The sequence below is a fragment of the Rhea americana genome, unplaced genomic scaffold (assembly GCF_003343005.1).
Source record: "Rhea americana isolate MKP2758 unplaced genomic scaffold, rheAme1 scaffold_85, whole genome shotgun sequence".
Lineage (NCBI taxonomy): Eukaryota > Metazoa > Chordata > Aves > Rheiformes > Rheidae > Rhea > Rhea americana.
In genome coordinates this window covers 2,795,531-2,812,443 of record NW_028187034.1, presented here as the reverse complement: position 1 = coordinate 2,812,443, position 16,913 = coordinate 2,795,531, and the positions used below count along the sequence as shown (strand labels likewise).

General features: G+C 45.4%; 1 protein-coding gene across 1 annotated transcript in view; it reads right to left on the bottom strand.

The window, feature by feature from the left end:
• The window catches only part of CACNG2 (calcium voltage-gated channel auxiliary subunit gamma 2), a 53,333-nt gene extending 37,942 nt beyond the window's left edge, over nt 1-15,391 (bottom strand). Inside the window, exon 1 of the mRNA XM_085323629.1 lies at nt 15,181-15,391. Within this exon, the coding sequence (XP_085179755.1) occupies nt 15,181-15,391 (211 nt within the window). The remainder of the gene's footprint in view (nt 1-15,180) is intronic.
• Nucleotides 15,392-16,913: the final 1,522 nt, after the last annotated feature.

Genomic DNA, 16,913 nt, shown 5'->3' with positions numbered 1-16,913 from the left:
ACTATGTCTGCTAAGAACTAGTGTTAAAACATTGCTGTAAAGAATGTAAACTGTATTTCAAATATAGTTTGAGATTCTTGCAGGTGATGAGACTCTGCTTCTTCTCCACTGAAAATGTAAGTATAGATAGCTTCAAGGTAAATAGCAAACTATTCACTAAATTCACTAATGCATTATTAGCACATGTCAGCCAGAGCGCAGATACTGGGCTCCATGTTCAGGTTCATTCTARTTGCTTCACCCCATTTAATAGCACAAAACAGAGGGGAAAAAAAGATTTATTTCCCTTTGAAGACATTTTGAATATAGGAGAAATCCTGGATGGCATAAGTTCAGGGACATGTGAATGTGAATGTAGGTTAAAACTCTTTTCTCCTTCTCTGTCATTCTGGATTGTGTGTCATTCAGACAGGCCAGAAGATCTAACCMACATTTGAAGGACAGACAATAGGGTCTGTCATGACCAAACATGGCTCAATATATTGTTCCAACCCTGCTAATAGACTAATTTTTCTTCTTAGAATCTCAGTTTCCCTTACTGCTTTGCATGTTCCTTGGTCAAACGTCCATGAGATCTCAGCTCATTTTCTTCCCCACATGAAAATCAAATCTCCCCTCAGCTGTAGACTCTATCCCGATTTGCCACTGGCTTGCTGCTATATGATCTAAGTCTAGATTCTCCCTCATCTGTCCCACCGTTCTCCTAATCTAATGCCCTTATGTTATTTTCATAACAACATGTAGAGATGTGAACTGATCTGCCTCCGATCTTGTCATCTTCTCTCACATATCCTACTCAGTTGGTAGGGTCTGATTTTGCAGAATTATGGACATTTATTCTTGAAAATTGATCATTGACCCTGAAGATAATTCTTGTAAATTGATCACTGGGCCAAAAGACAAGGATTTGTTGTCTGGAAAAAATGATGATATTRTAATTATTCTTATATTAGGTTCTGAAAAGGCCAGGAAGTCCTAATACACTAGCAATGAAAGGGAGGAGAGCAGCTCAAGGGGGTCCTGACAGGTGAAGAAAGTCACAATATTTGAAAGCAAAGTCCACATTTGATCACTTATCAGCAATTTATCAATAGCTCTGTGATTAAAAACAAAGCTCTTTCACTTCATTGAACACATTCAGTGCCGTTTGTTCTACATTCCAAACGGCTGAGCTGATGTTCCAATGCAGCCTATTTTTAGTGTTTCTGATTAGTACATTATTTGGGAAAAGCTACCAACTATGTATCTGTTGCAGAGAGCTAATTCTTCACATGGACCCTAAAGAAGAGCAGGGCTTCATATAGGTCTTAAAATATTTCTTTGGATGTGAGTTCAACCGTCATCCTTGTTCTGATAGAGCTYAGTAAAGTGATGGCCAAGGAGTTTTTCTCTCCCTGAGTCCTTTCCTTGTTGTTTTTTTATGGGAAAGAAGCCATATAACATATTACACCTCTCTCCCAAAAAAACTAACATCTAGAATGACAAAAAGCTAGCAGTCTCAGTGAGAATTAAACAAGATACTCAAAATAAGTGATCTCATGGGTATCTGAGTAAATTACCACCTCCACATCAGATCTTTATTTATTTTCAGAACAAACTATTTCTTTGCTGGTAAATCCTGCAGTGTTGTCAAGAATCCAATGCATTTTCACTGATAAATGGCAACCCTAGGGAAAGCAGTGGTTGTGTACCCCTAGGGCCACTACCACATGGGCAAAAGCATTCCAGCATTGCCTCTTCAGCAAGCTTCAGCCCTCATGTGAAAGGACAGGATCTGCAGATCACGTGGAGATCCTGTGTCCTTCAGCCTTGTCTGCTAAAACAGTAACGGAGAAACTGAGCTGTGATGGCGTCTTCTGGCTCCAGATTTCTCAAGGACTCAAAACACGCATCTGGGGCCACATCCTCCAAACTCTCTTTCAGGACCCCAAGTATGATATCCTTTCCATAGRAACTGAAATAAGATCCAACCTTTCATTTTCTTCAGACTACTAGTGGTTACCAAATGTGGAAAAAGAAAACAAGAAACAAAAAAGGCTGTGTAGGCATGCCAGTTTGGGGATATGGGAATTAGATCAGACTGAAAGCTGAGAGTCTCTTACTGTAAGTCTCCATGGCACAATGTAATGTGACCTCACAGGGCCTTGGAAGCAGCACACCTGAGTAAGCRCAGCATCCTGACAGTGCTCAGACATGCTGATAATTTGTGTGTGCAGAACAACACGCTTGAGTAGCCATTAGGGCTTCTAGTACCTAAGCTAACTTGCTTAGAGTTATTCAGATATCTCTTTACGGCACTGCCTGGCTCTGGGCCTGCTCTGCATTCTGTTCTCCCTACCCTGGAGAAGAAGATGAGGTCAGTTATAGGCATAATACCCTATTATTGATGTAAAAAAAAAAAAAAAAGACACACAGGTTTTATGTGTTAGCTGTATTCTGCTTTGCCACCTTTCATATGTCATTTGTCATCTTAGATTGTCGCTTCTTTGGTGTAGGGAAGACACCTCCTTTTGCATTTGCAGAGTGTCTAGCATAATATGTTTCAACTCCATGCGGGACATCTTGGTACAGTCACAATAGCAATATAAGATAAAATACTCAGGAACCTGCCAGCACCTGAGGAGGCAGCAAGCAGAGTGGAGTACTAAGATTTGATTTCCCCTGCTTTACCATAGACAGTCTGGCCAAAATGGGAAGTTCCTGACACTAAGGCTGTATCTCAGGCCCCCAGAAGAAGGAAAAAATCGTATGTTCACAAATGTGAGGCCAGGAAGGAGAAACTCAGTGCCAAAGGTGGCCACAATTATCTTAATTTCTTACATGGATGTCTTAATTGCTTACATGGATAAATTTCTTGGCCTCACTGACAACAGGTCAGGACAAAAATTTTAAACTCCACCTCCTTCAACTTTTTCTCTCCCCAACTGTCTTTTGTCAGAATCTCACTGCATGGAGCCATGACCACTGGATCACACTTCCCAAACTGGTGGAGGTCCATGGTTGGTTAATGTGATTAATCCTGTTCTGTCTATATGTATATAATGCTTTCTTTCTCCCATGGGCTGGAGTAGGAGAGAAAAGACCTTCAAGGTGGCAAATGCTATCACCAGAAAGGGAGAAGAAATCTTTCCCATTCCACAGGACAGAGAAGATGGACAAAGGAGTCTGTTTCTCCATCCTTTGGGCTACTCCAGCTGATACTTCTGCTTCTCTTGGGCCAGAACAATTCAGGTCTCTCCTCCCTCCATGTCCCTGGCTTTTGCCTGACTTACCCTCCTCTCTCAGACCGCATTTCTCAATTACCTTTAAGGCACTTCCTTCCAGCCCCTGTGCTACTTTCCCATTGCTACTTCCCTATCTCACACCAGGGCTGAGCCCTTGGTTCCACCCTGTGTAGTGGACTCTATCCAGCTGTGCTTTCTGGCTGCCACAGACCCTCTCAGCTCCACCTTTTGTCTCTTTCTGGTGTGCAGAAACACTTCCCTCCACAGCTGTGTCAATCCTCTCCAAGAAAAAAAATCCATCCCCCCAGTTTCTCCAGAAGAATGTAAATCCTCCCTAGCCCTGGTGCTTCCCTATCCCCACAGTGCAGTCTGTTTTCTCTCTGAATGCTTTCCCCCTTACTAGTCCTGTAAATGTGGGCCAAGCTGTAATGATGCAGCACACAGAACACCTTTCTCTTGTGATCTCAGCCAGCCTCTGGAATTAATTCCTGGAAATCCATTTTTAGCCCATTGACTTATGTTTTTCTGCATATACGTGGGCAAAGTGATGACTGAAGAGAAGAAGAATGGTGCAATGGTTAAGCAGTCACCTGAAATTTAGGGGAATTGTCAGTCTCATGCTTCCTGTCTGCTGTGCTGCTCTTTGCATTGCAGTTCATTCTGCAGAGTAGACATATTAGTTTCTCTGTTCCTCCCTTTCCCAACACTGAAATAGCTGTGATGCTCTGCTCTCAGCAGATGTTTTCTTCAAGACTATGAGCTGCTCAAATACTGCTGCAATGGAGGTGCTTCAGCCAGAAGAAACTGTGCAACTTATGTCTCCATTTATTTCCAACTCCAAGCCTGTCCACAGTTGCTGTTATGTTACTGCAAACCCTTGTGCTTCAAGACAGACTCTGTCATTATCTCTGGTTTCCTTCCAAGCTTCCTACTGACCCTTTCTGTGAAATTTCTTCTTTGTTGAAAGTAACAAATGGTTTCTACTTTCGAGACACCAAGGGAACAGGAGAGATTTAAACATCTCTGTGACTGGCAGACTTAGAGATACAGTCTGGTGTTAAATCCCTCCCAGCCTGGACAATAAAAAAGATCCTGGCTCTGGTTAGTTCTTAAGGGAGCAGGTACACATCTCTGCTTCTGTTGTTTCACTGGTCAATTTATAGAGTGAACTAGTTAGACTCTGGCAAATAGATCACTTGGCGCTAGCCGGGACAGAGGCTCCTGCATCAAGCTGTGACAACCCCTCATCCAAAAAGTGCACTGTGCAGAGGTGGTCTGAAACACATTGAAGGAGATAGGGGCCAGATAATAGTTGTTCCTAGGTGTCTCCTTTCCCTTAGACTGCATTTCCACAGTGCTTTAGGGTTTGCTCTCTCTCTCCTCTCACTGCCCCAGAACAGCCTGGATCACCTTCCTCATTCTCCTGACAATGTTCTTGCTGTCTATGGCCAAACAGGAACTCCCAAATGCTGGAAAACCATCCATCCTCCAGTTATGTCATTTAATAAAACTTCATAGTTGATTCAGCCTATTCCCTCTACTTTATTTCACCTCTCAAGCACCACTCCCCAGTCTCTGAATATTGATCCCCACATACCCAGCCTCCTCCATACACATGATGACAGTCTCTTCCACTGAAGTCCTTTTAGGCGCTGCTGATCTTGAAACCCCAATTACAACCACTTTTCTTGTGCTGGTGACATCTTAAGAGACAACAGCAGCTGCCTATAAAGGGCCTCTACCATCTGTTTCCTCTGCCACTTCTCTGAGACAACTCTAACTATATACAGAAAAATATTTATCACAGTTCATTCACTCCCTCACTCAAAAATGAGCAAGCGAAAAATGTCTTCTTTCATGATTCTGACATTGCCCATCAGAAAGCCATGACCCTCAGCCTAAGAAAAAGGGCAATGCTTGAATCTAAAAGGAAGCAGCAGAAATTCTTGATAATTGATCCCTTGGGATCCCATACTCTGAAAGCAGATCTGGGGGGCACTCTGCATTTGGAAATGCTTCCTCCTGGCTGTCTGAAAGGCAAAAATCAGAGCCAGGCAACTTCATTGCAGCCATCAAGGGGGTGCAATGACCCACCACTCACTGCAACTGAAAGGATACAGGCACACACTCACTTAGCTGTCCATCTGTTTTATCAGTTCTCCATAGAGGCTAAACAGGATCGAGGAGGTTCCTACTCAGGAGGACTGGGGGCTAGAAATGTAAGGGTAAGAGAAGCAGTGTCATCAGGAGTGAGGGTCAGAGGAGAAAATGTCAGACATGAAAGATGAAGTGAAGAAAAATGAGGAAAAGGGAGGAAACAGTGAATCTGGAAGGGGATTGGTGGAAGGAGTGAATAAAAATTGAAATCAAGAAAGAAAAGTATTAGGCAATATATTCAGGAGGAAGTATATCTGCAGAAACCAGTTTTTAGAAATTTACTAGTCACAGTGGATAGGCCACAGTTAGGTTACAGGAGTCAGCAAATGCAGTCAGATCAAAAGTGTTTGTGTTGCAGTGCTTGACCTATGCTACTGAATGAGCATGACCATCAACCTGGGAAACATTCAATGTTCAAGTGTGATCCATCCCATTGTAGCTACACTACTGATATAAACAAGAGCTGAAGAAAGAGAGTTCTCTGAATGATAGCAAATTTAAGAATGAAATGTAGTTATGAAGCAGTGGGAGGAGAAAAATAAAACAAACACTAACAAAATCATGTTCAGGAGGAGAATGAAAACTGTGAAATAGGAAGAAAAAAAAACAGAAATGAATAGAAAATCCAGGCGATGGAGGTGGATAGTGTTATTCTCTATTTGACAGAATGTATACTTTAAACAACAAGCTATATCAGGAATTTAAAGTTGTTCTGCTTCCAGCAAAAATACACATCAGAAAAATTCCTGTCCATGGATAGGATGGCGTGGCATTCTCAAGTTTATGTATACCATCTTCATGTTTTGTTTTTTTAAAAGGCTAGTAGGTAGGAGTACATACTTTGGGGGACGGGAGGTGCAGGATAAAGCTCATATGCTTTTCTAGGGAGTTATAGATTTGGTAAGAAGCTAGTATAAATCTTCAGCAGCCTGTGCCAAAGAAACAGAAGTGGATTTCACCTGTCCTACAGGGCTTGTTATGAAAACTCTGATTGCGTATTTTGGAATTTTATGGGAGAGGTTTTTTGTAACACAAAGAGGATAAATGGGGCTGAGAGACTGAAAGCTGTCAGTGTATAAAAGAGATTGAATGAAAAACAGAAGTGCAGAAAGAAGAAAAAGAGAATCCAAAATCCAGAGGGGCATTCATGTTCTTCTTGGCTGTTTTACACTTCTACCAATCCAAAGTGAAGAACAGCTAGGAGGACTTTTGCCCCCCAGGGAAGGAGACCAGCTTGTTAAACACTGCAGAATTTCTCTTATGGGGGTGAAACTGATGAAAATGGAAATAGTTAGAATAGTGACTGTGGAACTGGGTGACCTGCTAGTACAAATAGGAGCAGAACCTAACTAACTTCAGAGCTGTTGCACCCATTCAAGCTGGAAGTAAATTTCGCCCTAAGTCTGCCAGGTCCAGCACCGGTGAAGCAGAAACACGCAGTGACCTTGGGGGCATGACTGTTAAAAGCATGCATGGCCCTGTCCCTGCCTAGTTCCCTCCTTGCCTACATGGASTGTGAAAACAGCACGGCTCCACTCAGGTTAGCGAGGGTACACCAGTGCAAGTGAGGGGAGAACTGGGCCTTCATCTCTGGTGCATAGAAACACTACAGTATTGTACGTCATCAGATGCCAGTTCAGTAATCATTTCCACAGATGCAAGAGAAAAGAGACAACCTTGTTTCTAATTTAGTCGTGATAGCATCAAAGAGACCCAAAGACTATTGCTTCCTGGGAAGCAAGGACTTCAACAATAATAATTCTTTGTACATATTTAGCACCTTCATTGCTAACTACTTATTTTATACCCTGGGGTATGAAGAAAAAGGACTCCATTTAATTCCATATGCTCCTAATTGCTCTTTATCCCAGATCCTTCCTAGTGAAATATGATAGAAATATCTAAACTCACTGTTAATTTGTCAAATTAGGGCAGTCATTGACACTAGCAGAAACGCAGGCCTAGTTTGCATCTTATGTAGCCACTGCATGGCATAGCATGTAGAAACAAAAGAAATGCCAGACTAAGTAAATCTGAACTCCGTTTAATCTTTGAAAAACATTTCAGGGAAGAGACAAGAACCACATGGCAGTCAGATAGGGGATAGACTGCCCTTGTGAAATGTTATCCTAGTTTTCATGGAGACTGGTTTAATTGCTGAATTACAAAACACCCCAAATGCTTTTCAGATCCATTATGAGGATGCTTAATTTTCCTGAACTCTATAGTAAATGCCCACTTGCTTACTAGAAGTTGTTAAAACCTTGGCCACAGGAGCTCCAGTGGTGAGTTCCACAACCCTGATACACATAGAACAACAAAGCTTCAACTGTTTCTCYGGTGACTCCCATCAGGTCCTCTTGTCTGTGTGTTACAAAATGGGAAAATCAAGATCCACCTTCCTTAGCCCATTCATTATTCAGTATAATCCAATGATCTTCCCTCTCATTCACTTCCTTTTCCAGGCAAACACATCTTATTTCAGGATCTCTAAATACACAGGTTTCTCATCCTCATTGTCCCTATACCCTCCCTACAAATCCTCTTCTGGCTTTGCAGTATCCTCCCTTGGAGGATCCTCCCTCCTACAAGAGTAGTCCTCTCTGTTATCCTGCTCCTTTTCTCATGCCTAAGGACTTTGTGGTGGTGGGTTTTCAGCACTGCACTGGGCTACTAATAGCACTGTCCTTGTTTCTGGGATCCAGCAAGCCACTGTGGTTCATTTAGATCACTGCATTGTATATGATCCTCCTTCTCCCACCAGCCAAGGTTGCCCACAGCTCACAATTCACSGAGGCCCACTGGATCTGGAGACCCCTGTCCCATTCTTCTCATTTCTGTTAGCACTCCTGAGAATCTCGGCTTTCATTTCCTTGATTACAAAGAAAATGATCCCTCTATAAACATCTTGAAAAAGATGACTGCTGAGACACTTCTTCCTGACAAGTGGAGATCCTTCACTGTACTGCACAGCAACTGCCCCAGGGTTATGGCTGAAGAGGCCCTTATTTTCCATTTAGATACTGGCCTGATTCATGTCTGAGGGTTGCCAGGAAGGGTATTTAGGACTGCCATGAGCTTCTTCCAGCCCAGTTGCTGACTTCAGGCAGATGAGCCTGCTCATCAGCTGAGCTGCCAGTGAGCCCTCTGGCCATGGGAGGTTGGAGGCAGCAAAGTGGAGGGATGTTTACATGACCACTGGCAATGAGCACAGGGGAGCAGAAGGAGGGACCTGTGTCACACCCACCTCAGAGGTAGCCGGGCTGTCCTGAGGAAAAGAGAAGACAGCAAAAAACAGCCAATTTTGCACTGTGTCAAGTGGGACAGAGAAAGTAGGGGTGAGAGCCACAGTGAGGGGTTGTGAAGGAGTTGCTTTAGAAAAGAGATGAAGAACAGCTCCAAAMGGATGGAGTCCTTCATCTGCAGGAAAATGACTGAAAGTGAGATGGGGGAAAACTGGAGTGAAATGATGTCACAGAGAAGAAGAAAGAAGACAGATGAGACGGCAGGAGCAAAGGGGACAGAAGAAAGCAAGGACAAGATAATGTAACAGAGGAGATGGCAAGGGGGATGGGCCTCAGAGAACTTACAGTGAATCAAGGGGAAATAATGAAGGAAAAGCTGCTCTTGTAAGAAAGCATAGAAGAGACACAAAGATGAAAGAACACAATAGAAAGCAGAAACAGGGGAGGGAAACAAGAACAAATTAAAATGGAGATGGATAGAATGAGTCAAAGATGGAGGGCACAGAAAAAGCTGTGGCCATATAAGCAAGGGAAAAATAACTTTTTGGTGAATTGTATTTATAGTACATTCTGTATATCCCTGATCTGTTCTATGCTCTGTATTCCCTCTTCTAAGTAGCTCTGTCTTTGGGATAGGAGCTGCATGGAGGAGGAAAGGGAGAGAGACACCTCCTCCTCCCTCTACTAACCTATTCCTACAGCAGGAGATGCTTTTTCCCTCCCCCGTGATCCTTCTGAAAGGGGAAAGGTTTCATGCCTGTGAAAGGCATCAGCACATCCCTTGACAACTAGTGCAATATGGAAGGGAAAAGCAGCACAGAATGGAGCAGTGAGGGCTCCCCCTGGGATAAAAAGGGCATGCTTGATTGGGAATCTGCTCTTAAAACAAGGGCAGGGGGCAGAGCCATCTGAGAGCCTGAAATGTTTCCTGCTCCCCCRGCAACCTCCTCGCTATTGCTTTTAAAATAAATAAATATGGAGATTCTGATGTCAAATCTCAGCAGTTCTCCTCCCCCAAACTCTTGATTAGATTGTAACACACCAAAGTGAAGTGAAAATGGGTCTTAGGAGCCTGCACAAGGAAATGTATGGGTTAAAAAGGAAACATCAGATAGGAATAGCTCCTGGTCTCCCTAGCAAAGAGACATTTGTTCTATCTCTGTGTAATTTCTTTATACATTACTGCTGCCACAGTGCATCTCTATGCCCCTCCCACCGCATTTCGCTCTCACTCTCTTCAGCAAGGCAATTTCTGGTGCATTTCAGGACATTATTAACCCATTCTGCTTTCTCTGTCAGGAAAAAGCTTCATAATTTAGAAGCAATCTGAAAGTCAGTTCTAGCAACTCAAGCACCACCATTTGCTTGTTAGATTTTACAAATTAATTGAATTTGCAGGTCTCATCCTATCAAATACCTAGCTTCTCAGTGACCTATAGGCAAGTATGAATTTAAGTTGAGAGTAGAACCAAACCCACCAAGTGGTAGGACCCCAAGTATCTCTCTCATGATCTATCTCCCCGCTTTTTTAAATTCTTGATCTTTCTCTTCGTCCTAAGACCTGTCCAGCTCCTTTTCCCTCTCAGATGCAATGCCAGCAGTAATTAGCTCTGTGCTGGGCTATTGCTTTCTGCAGCAGCTCAGAGCTATGCTGTAGGCTGCTCCTGATCCTGGACCACAAAGACACAGAGACCCTTGCTTAATCTACTGATATTTTAACTGTGTATTCAGAAGAGCCTCTGAATTAGGACAGCATGGATAAGGGCCCTGGCAGAATTGTGAATTCTTGGAACTAGGATGTTAAACAATTCTGTAGGGCAAAACTAGGGAAACTGACAGAACAGGAGGGTTGAAGAAAGAAAGCTGGAAAAGAAAGGAAGGAAGATAAGGACTTTTAAGATGCATATGAAAGGTGAGAAGTGGCCCAGAAGCAAACAACAGTGGAAGAAGAGCAGTGTAAGGAAGAGACGCAATGCCAGAATTGTGAGGCAGAAGCTTGCCTGTGCCCTGCTTTACTTGCTGTCAGCTCTTCATTTTTGCAAACACTGAAACTGCACTTAACTCTCATGCGCTGTTCAGATATAACAAGCTGGAACGGGAACAGGCCAGCTCATTAATTTTCCTTGGGAAGGGTCTCTAGGCAGGAATTATCTTCTACACCAATATCCATTCAATTACTTGCCTTCACACCAGTCAGATCTACAGGGATGTCTAACCCCATGTGCATCACTCATGCCTGCTTGCCCTGGACTCTGCTCTCCCTCCTTCTTGGTATACAAGCCTCCAAGACCTAGCCCTTTTCTAACAATAATGACAGCATGACAAAACCAGTAACTTTTACAGAATTAGTATACATTTCATTTGCTCACTTCATAAGATCCTGATAAGGCATCATCACTCGCTTGTTAAGATCCTGTAGGAGATCTACAACAGCTAATGAAAAAATTCAGCATGGCATCACTCATAATTGTGTTTTTAAAAAATTATATGCCAAAACAGAATTAGTTTGGAAAATCTGCAGCCATTTCAAAGTTATAAGAGATGCAGTCTGTATCCATCTGTGACATGAGCTTGCAGGTCTCAATTGCTTGGTATATGTGCGTATTTTGTGTGTACACAGTTAAAGATCTGAGAAAGATGGTTACTCTGTCATCTTTCTTGAAGGGCACAGCCTTCTGGATGGCTCAGGGACATATTTGGACAATCCCAAAAACGGAGATAGAATTACCTCAGTGAAGATTAAGATAGAATCAGAAGTGTGATCTGCGGTAATATGGACAAACACTACCTTTCTGCTCTAGACCTACTATTGGATGGGGGGTTCTCTGTAGGACAGAGGACAGAGGGGGAGGAAACTTGATGGAGGAGGGACATCCAAAATGACACTTCTGCTCTAATCAATACAAAGATCTGAAAATACTGACTGAAAGTCCACTCTGGGCAACAGAATGACTAAAGAGAGGGGAACCCTAARATTGTAATTCTCCAAGACAATATAGCAATTTTCAATGCCGCATATCTAGATGTACAGCCTGAGACTGAGCCCAATGTCCCTTTTTGCTTTTGGATATCTTGGCCAAGATGAGATCTAGACAGGAGGAAGCTGGACTACTTTAGGGAGCGCAAAAGACACTGGGAAGATGGAGAAACTGGCAGTATGGTAACTGGACTATGCAACACTGCTGCAAGATGAGGAAGAGGAACAGTGGATCAGGCTGTGGCCATTAATGGAGATTAACACGTAAAATGACAAGAGTCCTGTAGAGAGGTAGGCATAAGCATCACAATTACACTGGGCCTGTGTATAGAAAAGAYGATTTACCATAGTATTTTGAACACACAAAGTCCTCCATTGCTGATAGCCTACAATGTTGACTAGTGCCAGAGTTTCCTCACATTCCCAAAGATGAAGACAACTTCCTCAGGGGCTTTCTACCAGCGACAGAAGACTGTAACAACAACTTCTTTGGTYATTCTCTCAGTACAAATCTTCCTACCCTCCTACTTCTCACCCTATAGGCTTGCCCTGACACCTATCYGCGGCAGCAGAAGCATTTTTGCCCTGACCCTTTGGCAAGCACCTTTGGCACACTGTGGGCAGAGTGTGTATGGGAATAGTCAGAGGATCTGGCCTTTCTTGTAGCCTCCTGGGAYTGAGCCCTTCCACAAGTTTGTCTGCCTTCTCCATGATGGGGAAAAGGAGTTTCTGTTGTGTCTTTCTCCCTCCTGCTCTCCAGCAGGCAGCTTTTGTTAGGGAGAGTGAGGGAACCATGGAYACCTTTCGGATTCCTTCTGCCAGGAAGATAATGCCCTCCCCAGCTGATCAGACATGATGGTAATAGGCCTGCCTTCGTGGACTGCTCACAGCTGCCTGATGAGGGTATTTGGCTGTGCTGTTCTGGGAGGGAGGAGGTGCCAGTCACTGGCTCCCGTACAGGCTGCAGGACTGGAGGAAGCCAAGTGGAGCCATCGCAGAAGTGTCAGTGCCAAACCTGTGCCACACCACCCCATRAAGTAAGCTGGTGTCCATGCTCTGCTCGGCATGCAGCTATGAAACTGGTTTTGCCTTATGCCATGTTTCTCTTGCTTCCTTACCCTTGTCAAAGTTCTGGTGCAACCTGTGCACAGCCTGAGAGCTGATCAGAGCTGGGCTCGCTCTTGAGTGGTACATTGGATCCTCCTGCTCTGCTTGACACATCTACCCTATGTTGCCCRGTGACTAGGGGAACAGGTCATCCCTAACACTCACATGACTGGGGGCAAGCAAGGGCATCCTGTCAGGCCACACAGCTTGCTCTCAGGCTGAATTTCACATCCCTTGTGTTGGGCTGCAGTTTGAGCCCACAGGAAATCACGAACAGGGAGGCCAGAGGGAATGGGCTGGCAGTGCAGCATGGAGAGGGGGGAATGGGACAGGGAACTTAGGAGCTTTTAGTTAGAAGCACTTTCCCTTGTCATGCAAGTCACTTCTCCACAGTGCCTGCAGGCTCCTGTCACATGTATAGGAGAAGGAGCCCCGAGCTTCTCTGATCTGACAGACCTCACCCGCCCCTTCCTCCTCCCCCTCAGACTGCGTCCTTCTGGATACAGCTCTATGGACAGATATACATGATCTGAATTCACTGCTTCTCCTGGCCGGGGTCCTCATGCCTCTTGTCTCCACCCCAGCCTCCCTCCTCCCTCTGGCTTGGGGACACGGCTCAGAAAGGGAATTCTTCCCTGCAGCCTCCCTCCCTTCATGGCTTTGCATTTGGGTTTGCTTATTTTTTCCTCTCTCATTAATTTTTAATTAAGGAGATGTCTCCTTCCCTGGTTGTAATGAATAGCTGTGTGAAAGGCTTTTCATTCTTTATTAATATATATCTCTATATATTTATCTGGTTGGAGGAAATGTGTGCATGTGTGTGCATGAGTGTGTTTAAACCATCCATTAATTTACTGCTATTGATTTTCTGGCATGGAGACAGCATATAGTATTCAGCATAGAGCTCCTCTGCAGGATATGTTAAAAGGCAGCAGTTTGGGTTGACAAAGGGCACTAAATGCAGTATGCGTCAAATAGACCATCGCTCAATGAAGTCACTTAGCTATTCAAAACATGTCCAGCCATCACTCAACTGTTTGCACCAAGAATGGGGGGGAAATTTGCGCTTCTTCCTGGGCACAACCATTTCCAAACAGCAGCTTTAGCTTGGTTTGGTGAGAGACATTAGGACATACAGAGTTTATTCCTCTCTCCCCACAACATTCCATCTCCYGGTGCCCGTCTTAGAAAATCAGTTCTGCGGTACCCACTTCCCATTCTCTCCCATCAAGGAGATCAAGGCACACCYTGCTCTGATGGACACTGACAGATACCCACATTGTCTATGGATGTCCATAAACCCCTGGCAAACCACCCTCCAGCTGGGAGTCGATTCATAAGCAGGGGTTTTGCAATGGGCTGCAATGTACACTCTCTTGCTCTCACTCTTTCCTTCTTGCTATGTGTATGACATAAACCACGCATTTACATCAGTTGCCCCTATCCCTCCAGCACAGATGAAGACCACCTCCCCAGCCCACACGTACACCAATAGCAGTACTGAGCAACACATATTTAAAAGCGAATCACTGCCTCCTCTCTTCCTTCCCCCCTCCCTTAGGAAGTCTGATTCCAGAAGTTGGCTGYGGTGGTGTCTCTTCTGCCATCAGACATATCACTGAGTTGCTGTTCAGTTTCACCACATCAGACTTAGGCTGATTTTCCATTCAGAGATTCATTTATTTTTAATGTTTACCATAAACCTTAAAAAGAAAGCCCAAAATGAACAACCACCTCCCCCAACAACAAACAAGTGAGGGGAAAATCTTAACCCCGAAACAAACCAAGCAGCCACCAAATAGACCCCTCTGCACCCAACTGGTGAGATGTGGTTGCTCACAGACATTACGAAATGCTCTGAACTCTGCTTGAGATGACTGGAACCATTAGCTATATCTTAGATATATCACAAGGCATTTTGGGCATAACAGGGTTGCTTCCCTTTTTCTCTTTCGCTCCTGAAGTGAACTGATATTTGTAGCTGGAGTGTGTTGTTGTTACCCTCTCCCCGTATTGCCCCTCACTCCTGTCTTGTCTTCACAAATAAGCCGTTTGTAAAGAAAACAATTATTTCACTCTGTGGTTACAGCTGGAGCACAGTAATAATACAGCATTTTGGCATTTCTTTTCCAGGCAATACAAACAATCTGAAGACAGGCAGATTGCACAGTTGCTTTTTGAAAGGGTCTATTAGTGTTTCTGTAACACACAAATTATTCCACTTGAGGGAGGGAGTGAATTTTAGGGTGTCATGGGGGAGGGTGGGAAAGAGGAAGGGAGAAGGGAACAGAGCAGAGAGTGTTTCACCTATCTTCTTGCCTCTCTGTCCTGAGTAACAGCCTACCACTCTTGCTCTGTGGTGGAAAGAATTAAGTGAGAAAATGGTGGAATGTGGAGGGGTTTATTGGGGGGAGGGTAAAGATGGGGTGGTGGGAGAGGAAAGGGAGGAGGGAGATCCGGAATCAAATACCTTCCAGGCAGCAGGTTCTCCATAATCCAGAATGGGTCATGACTTCCTCGTTCTTTTTGCTGGTTTCGTTCTCACTGACAGTTTTAGTCTTGCAAACCCCTCTGGAGTAAAGCCAGTAGTCGGTCCCCACAGCTATGGTCATCAGGCTGAAGGCAGCGAAAGCACCAACGGTGGTTAAAAGCATCTGAACACCTCTGTCAAAGAGCCCCATAATTCTTCATTATACAAATACCCAACCGCCTTCTGATTCTTGGGGTGTGTGTGTTTAATAAAATAAAAGAATAATAATTCCGACTAATAATATAATGGGTATTTATAGAGAGATAGATATCAAAAAAGGGAGGTAAGAAAGCCCACGGAAAAGAGTGTAAATTAGAAAGACCACACGGGAAGAGGCTTGCCTTTTAAATCAGAAACGTTCTGGTCGAAATATAAAAAAAGGAAAAAGAAAAAAGAAAAAAAAGAGAGAGAGAAAGAACCAAGAAAAAAAAMCAAACAAATAAATAGAGAACCCCCCCCAAAACGAGATGCCTTAATCCCTTTTTCTAAAATTCTGGTCTCCAGTTTCCATATGTAATGGCTAATTTGGAGATGGCTTCCACAGTGAACGGGGGAGCAGCAGCAGCATCCTCAACACAATCTCTCATTATCTGGACCTAGACAGTTAGAGACTGTAAGAGCAGAGATGCAACCTTCAGTCTTCTTGCTTAGCTCTGCAGCCTGCGCCATGAAAATCCTTTTCCTTCCCAGTTATCTTCCTTTGGTTTTTATTTTTTTTTCCAGCAACAGCAGTCGCTCCAATCCTCTCTCACTTTTTCTTGCTTGCTTCTCCTTTCCTTTCGTTCGCTCCTACCACCAAGCCAGACTGCCCAGTATACTGTAAGCCCTTGATTTCAGCTGAACAGGTGCCGAGGTCTCGCCTCCCATGGCTTTTCCGCACAGCCGCGGCGCTCGCTCCTGGCAGAGGTGGGCGAGGAGAGAGGGGGGCTCCTGGGGGGCAGGCGCGGCGCGCAAAACAGCGCCTAGCTGCGGCCCCCTCTGCTCCGCGGCGGCCGGCGGCGGCTCCCGGGCCCCCTTACTGCATCAACGCGGCGGCGCGGAGCCGGCGGCTGCTTCTGGTGCTGAAGGACAGCTCCGCGGGTCCCGGCGCTGGCGGGCCGCTCCGCGGGTCCCGGCGCTGGCGGGCAGCTCCGCGGGTCCTGGAGCTGAAGGACAGCTCCGCGGGTCCTGGTGCTGGCGGGCGGCTCCGCGGGTCCTGGTGCCGGCGGGCGGCTCCGCGGGTCCCGGTGCTGGCGGGCGGCTCCGCGGGTCCTGATGCTGAAGCACAGCTCCGCGGGTCCCGGCGCTGCCGAGGAAGCGCTCCCCGGCCCGCGGTGCTGAAGGGCAGCTCCGCTGCCCGCGCCGCCCGCCCTGCCCGCGCCGCCCGCGCCCCAGCATCCGCGGGCGGCAGCCGCCCTCCTCCGCTCTGCGCGGGCAGGCAGGCAGGCAGGGAGGGGCGGAGGGGGCAGCCTCCCCCCTCCCTGCTCCTACCCCGCCGCTGCCAGCCCCGGGAAGGGTTGCTCCCTCAGGCTGCCGGAGCTCAGAGGAAGGCGTAGCTGGGGCTCTCCCTCTTTCCCTCTTTCTGCCTTTCTCTCCCCCTCCCTCCAGCTCAGCCTCCTTCACATCCCAGCCTTACGTGCCCAGAGCTGCAAGTGCACCCCGCACATAGCAGTTAGATCTACACAAAACTTCAG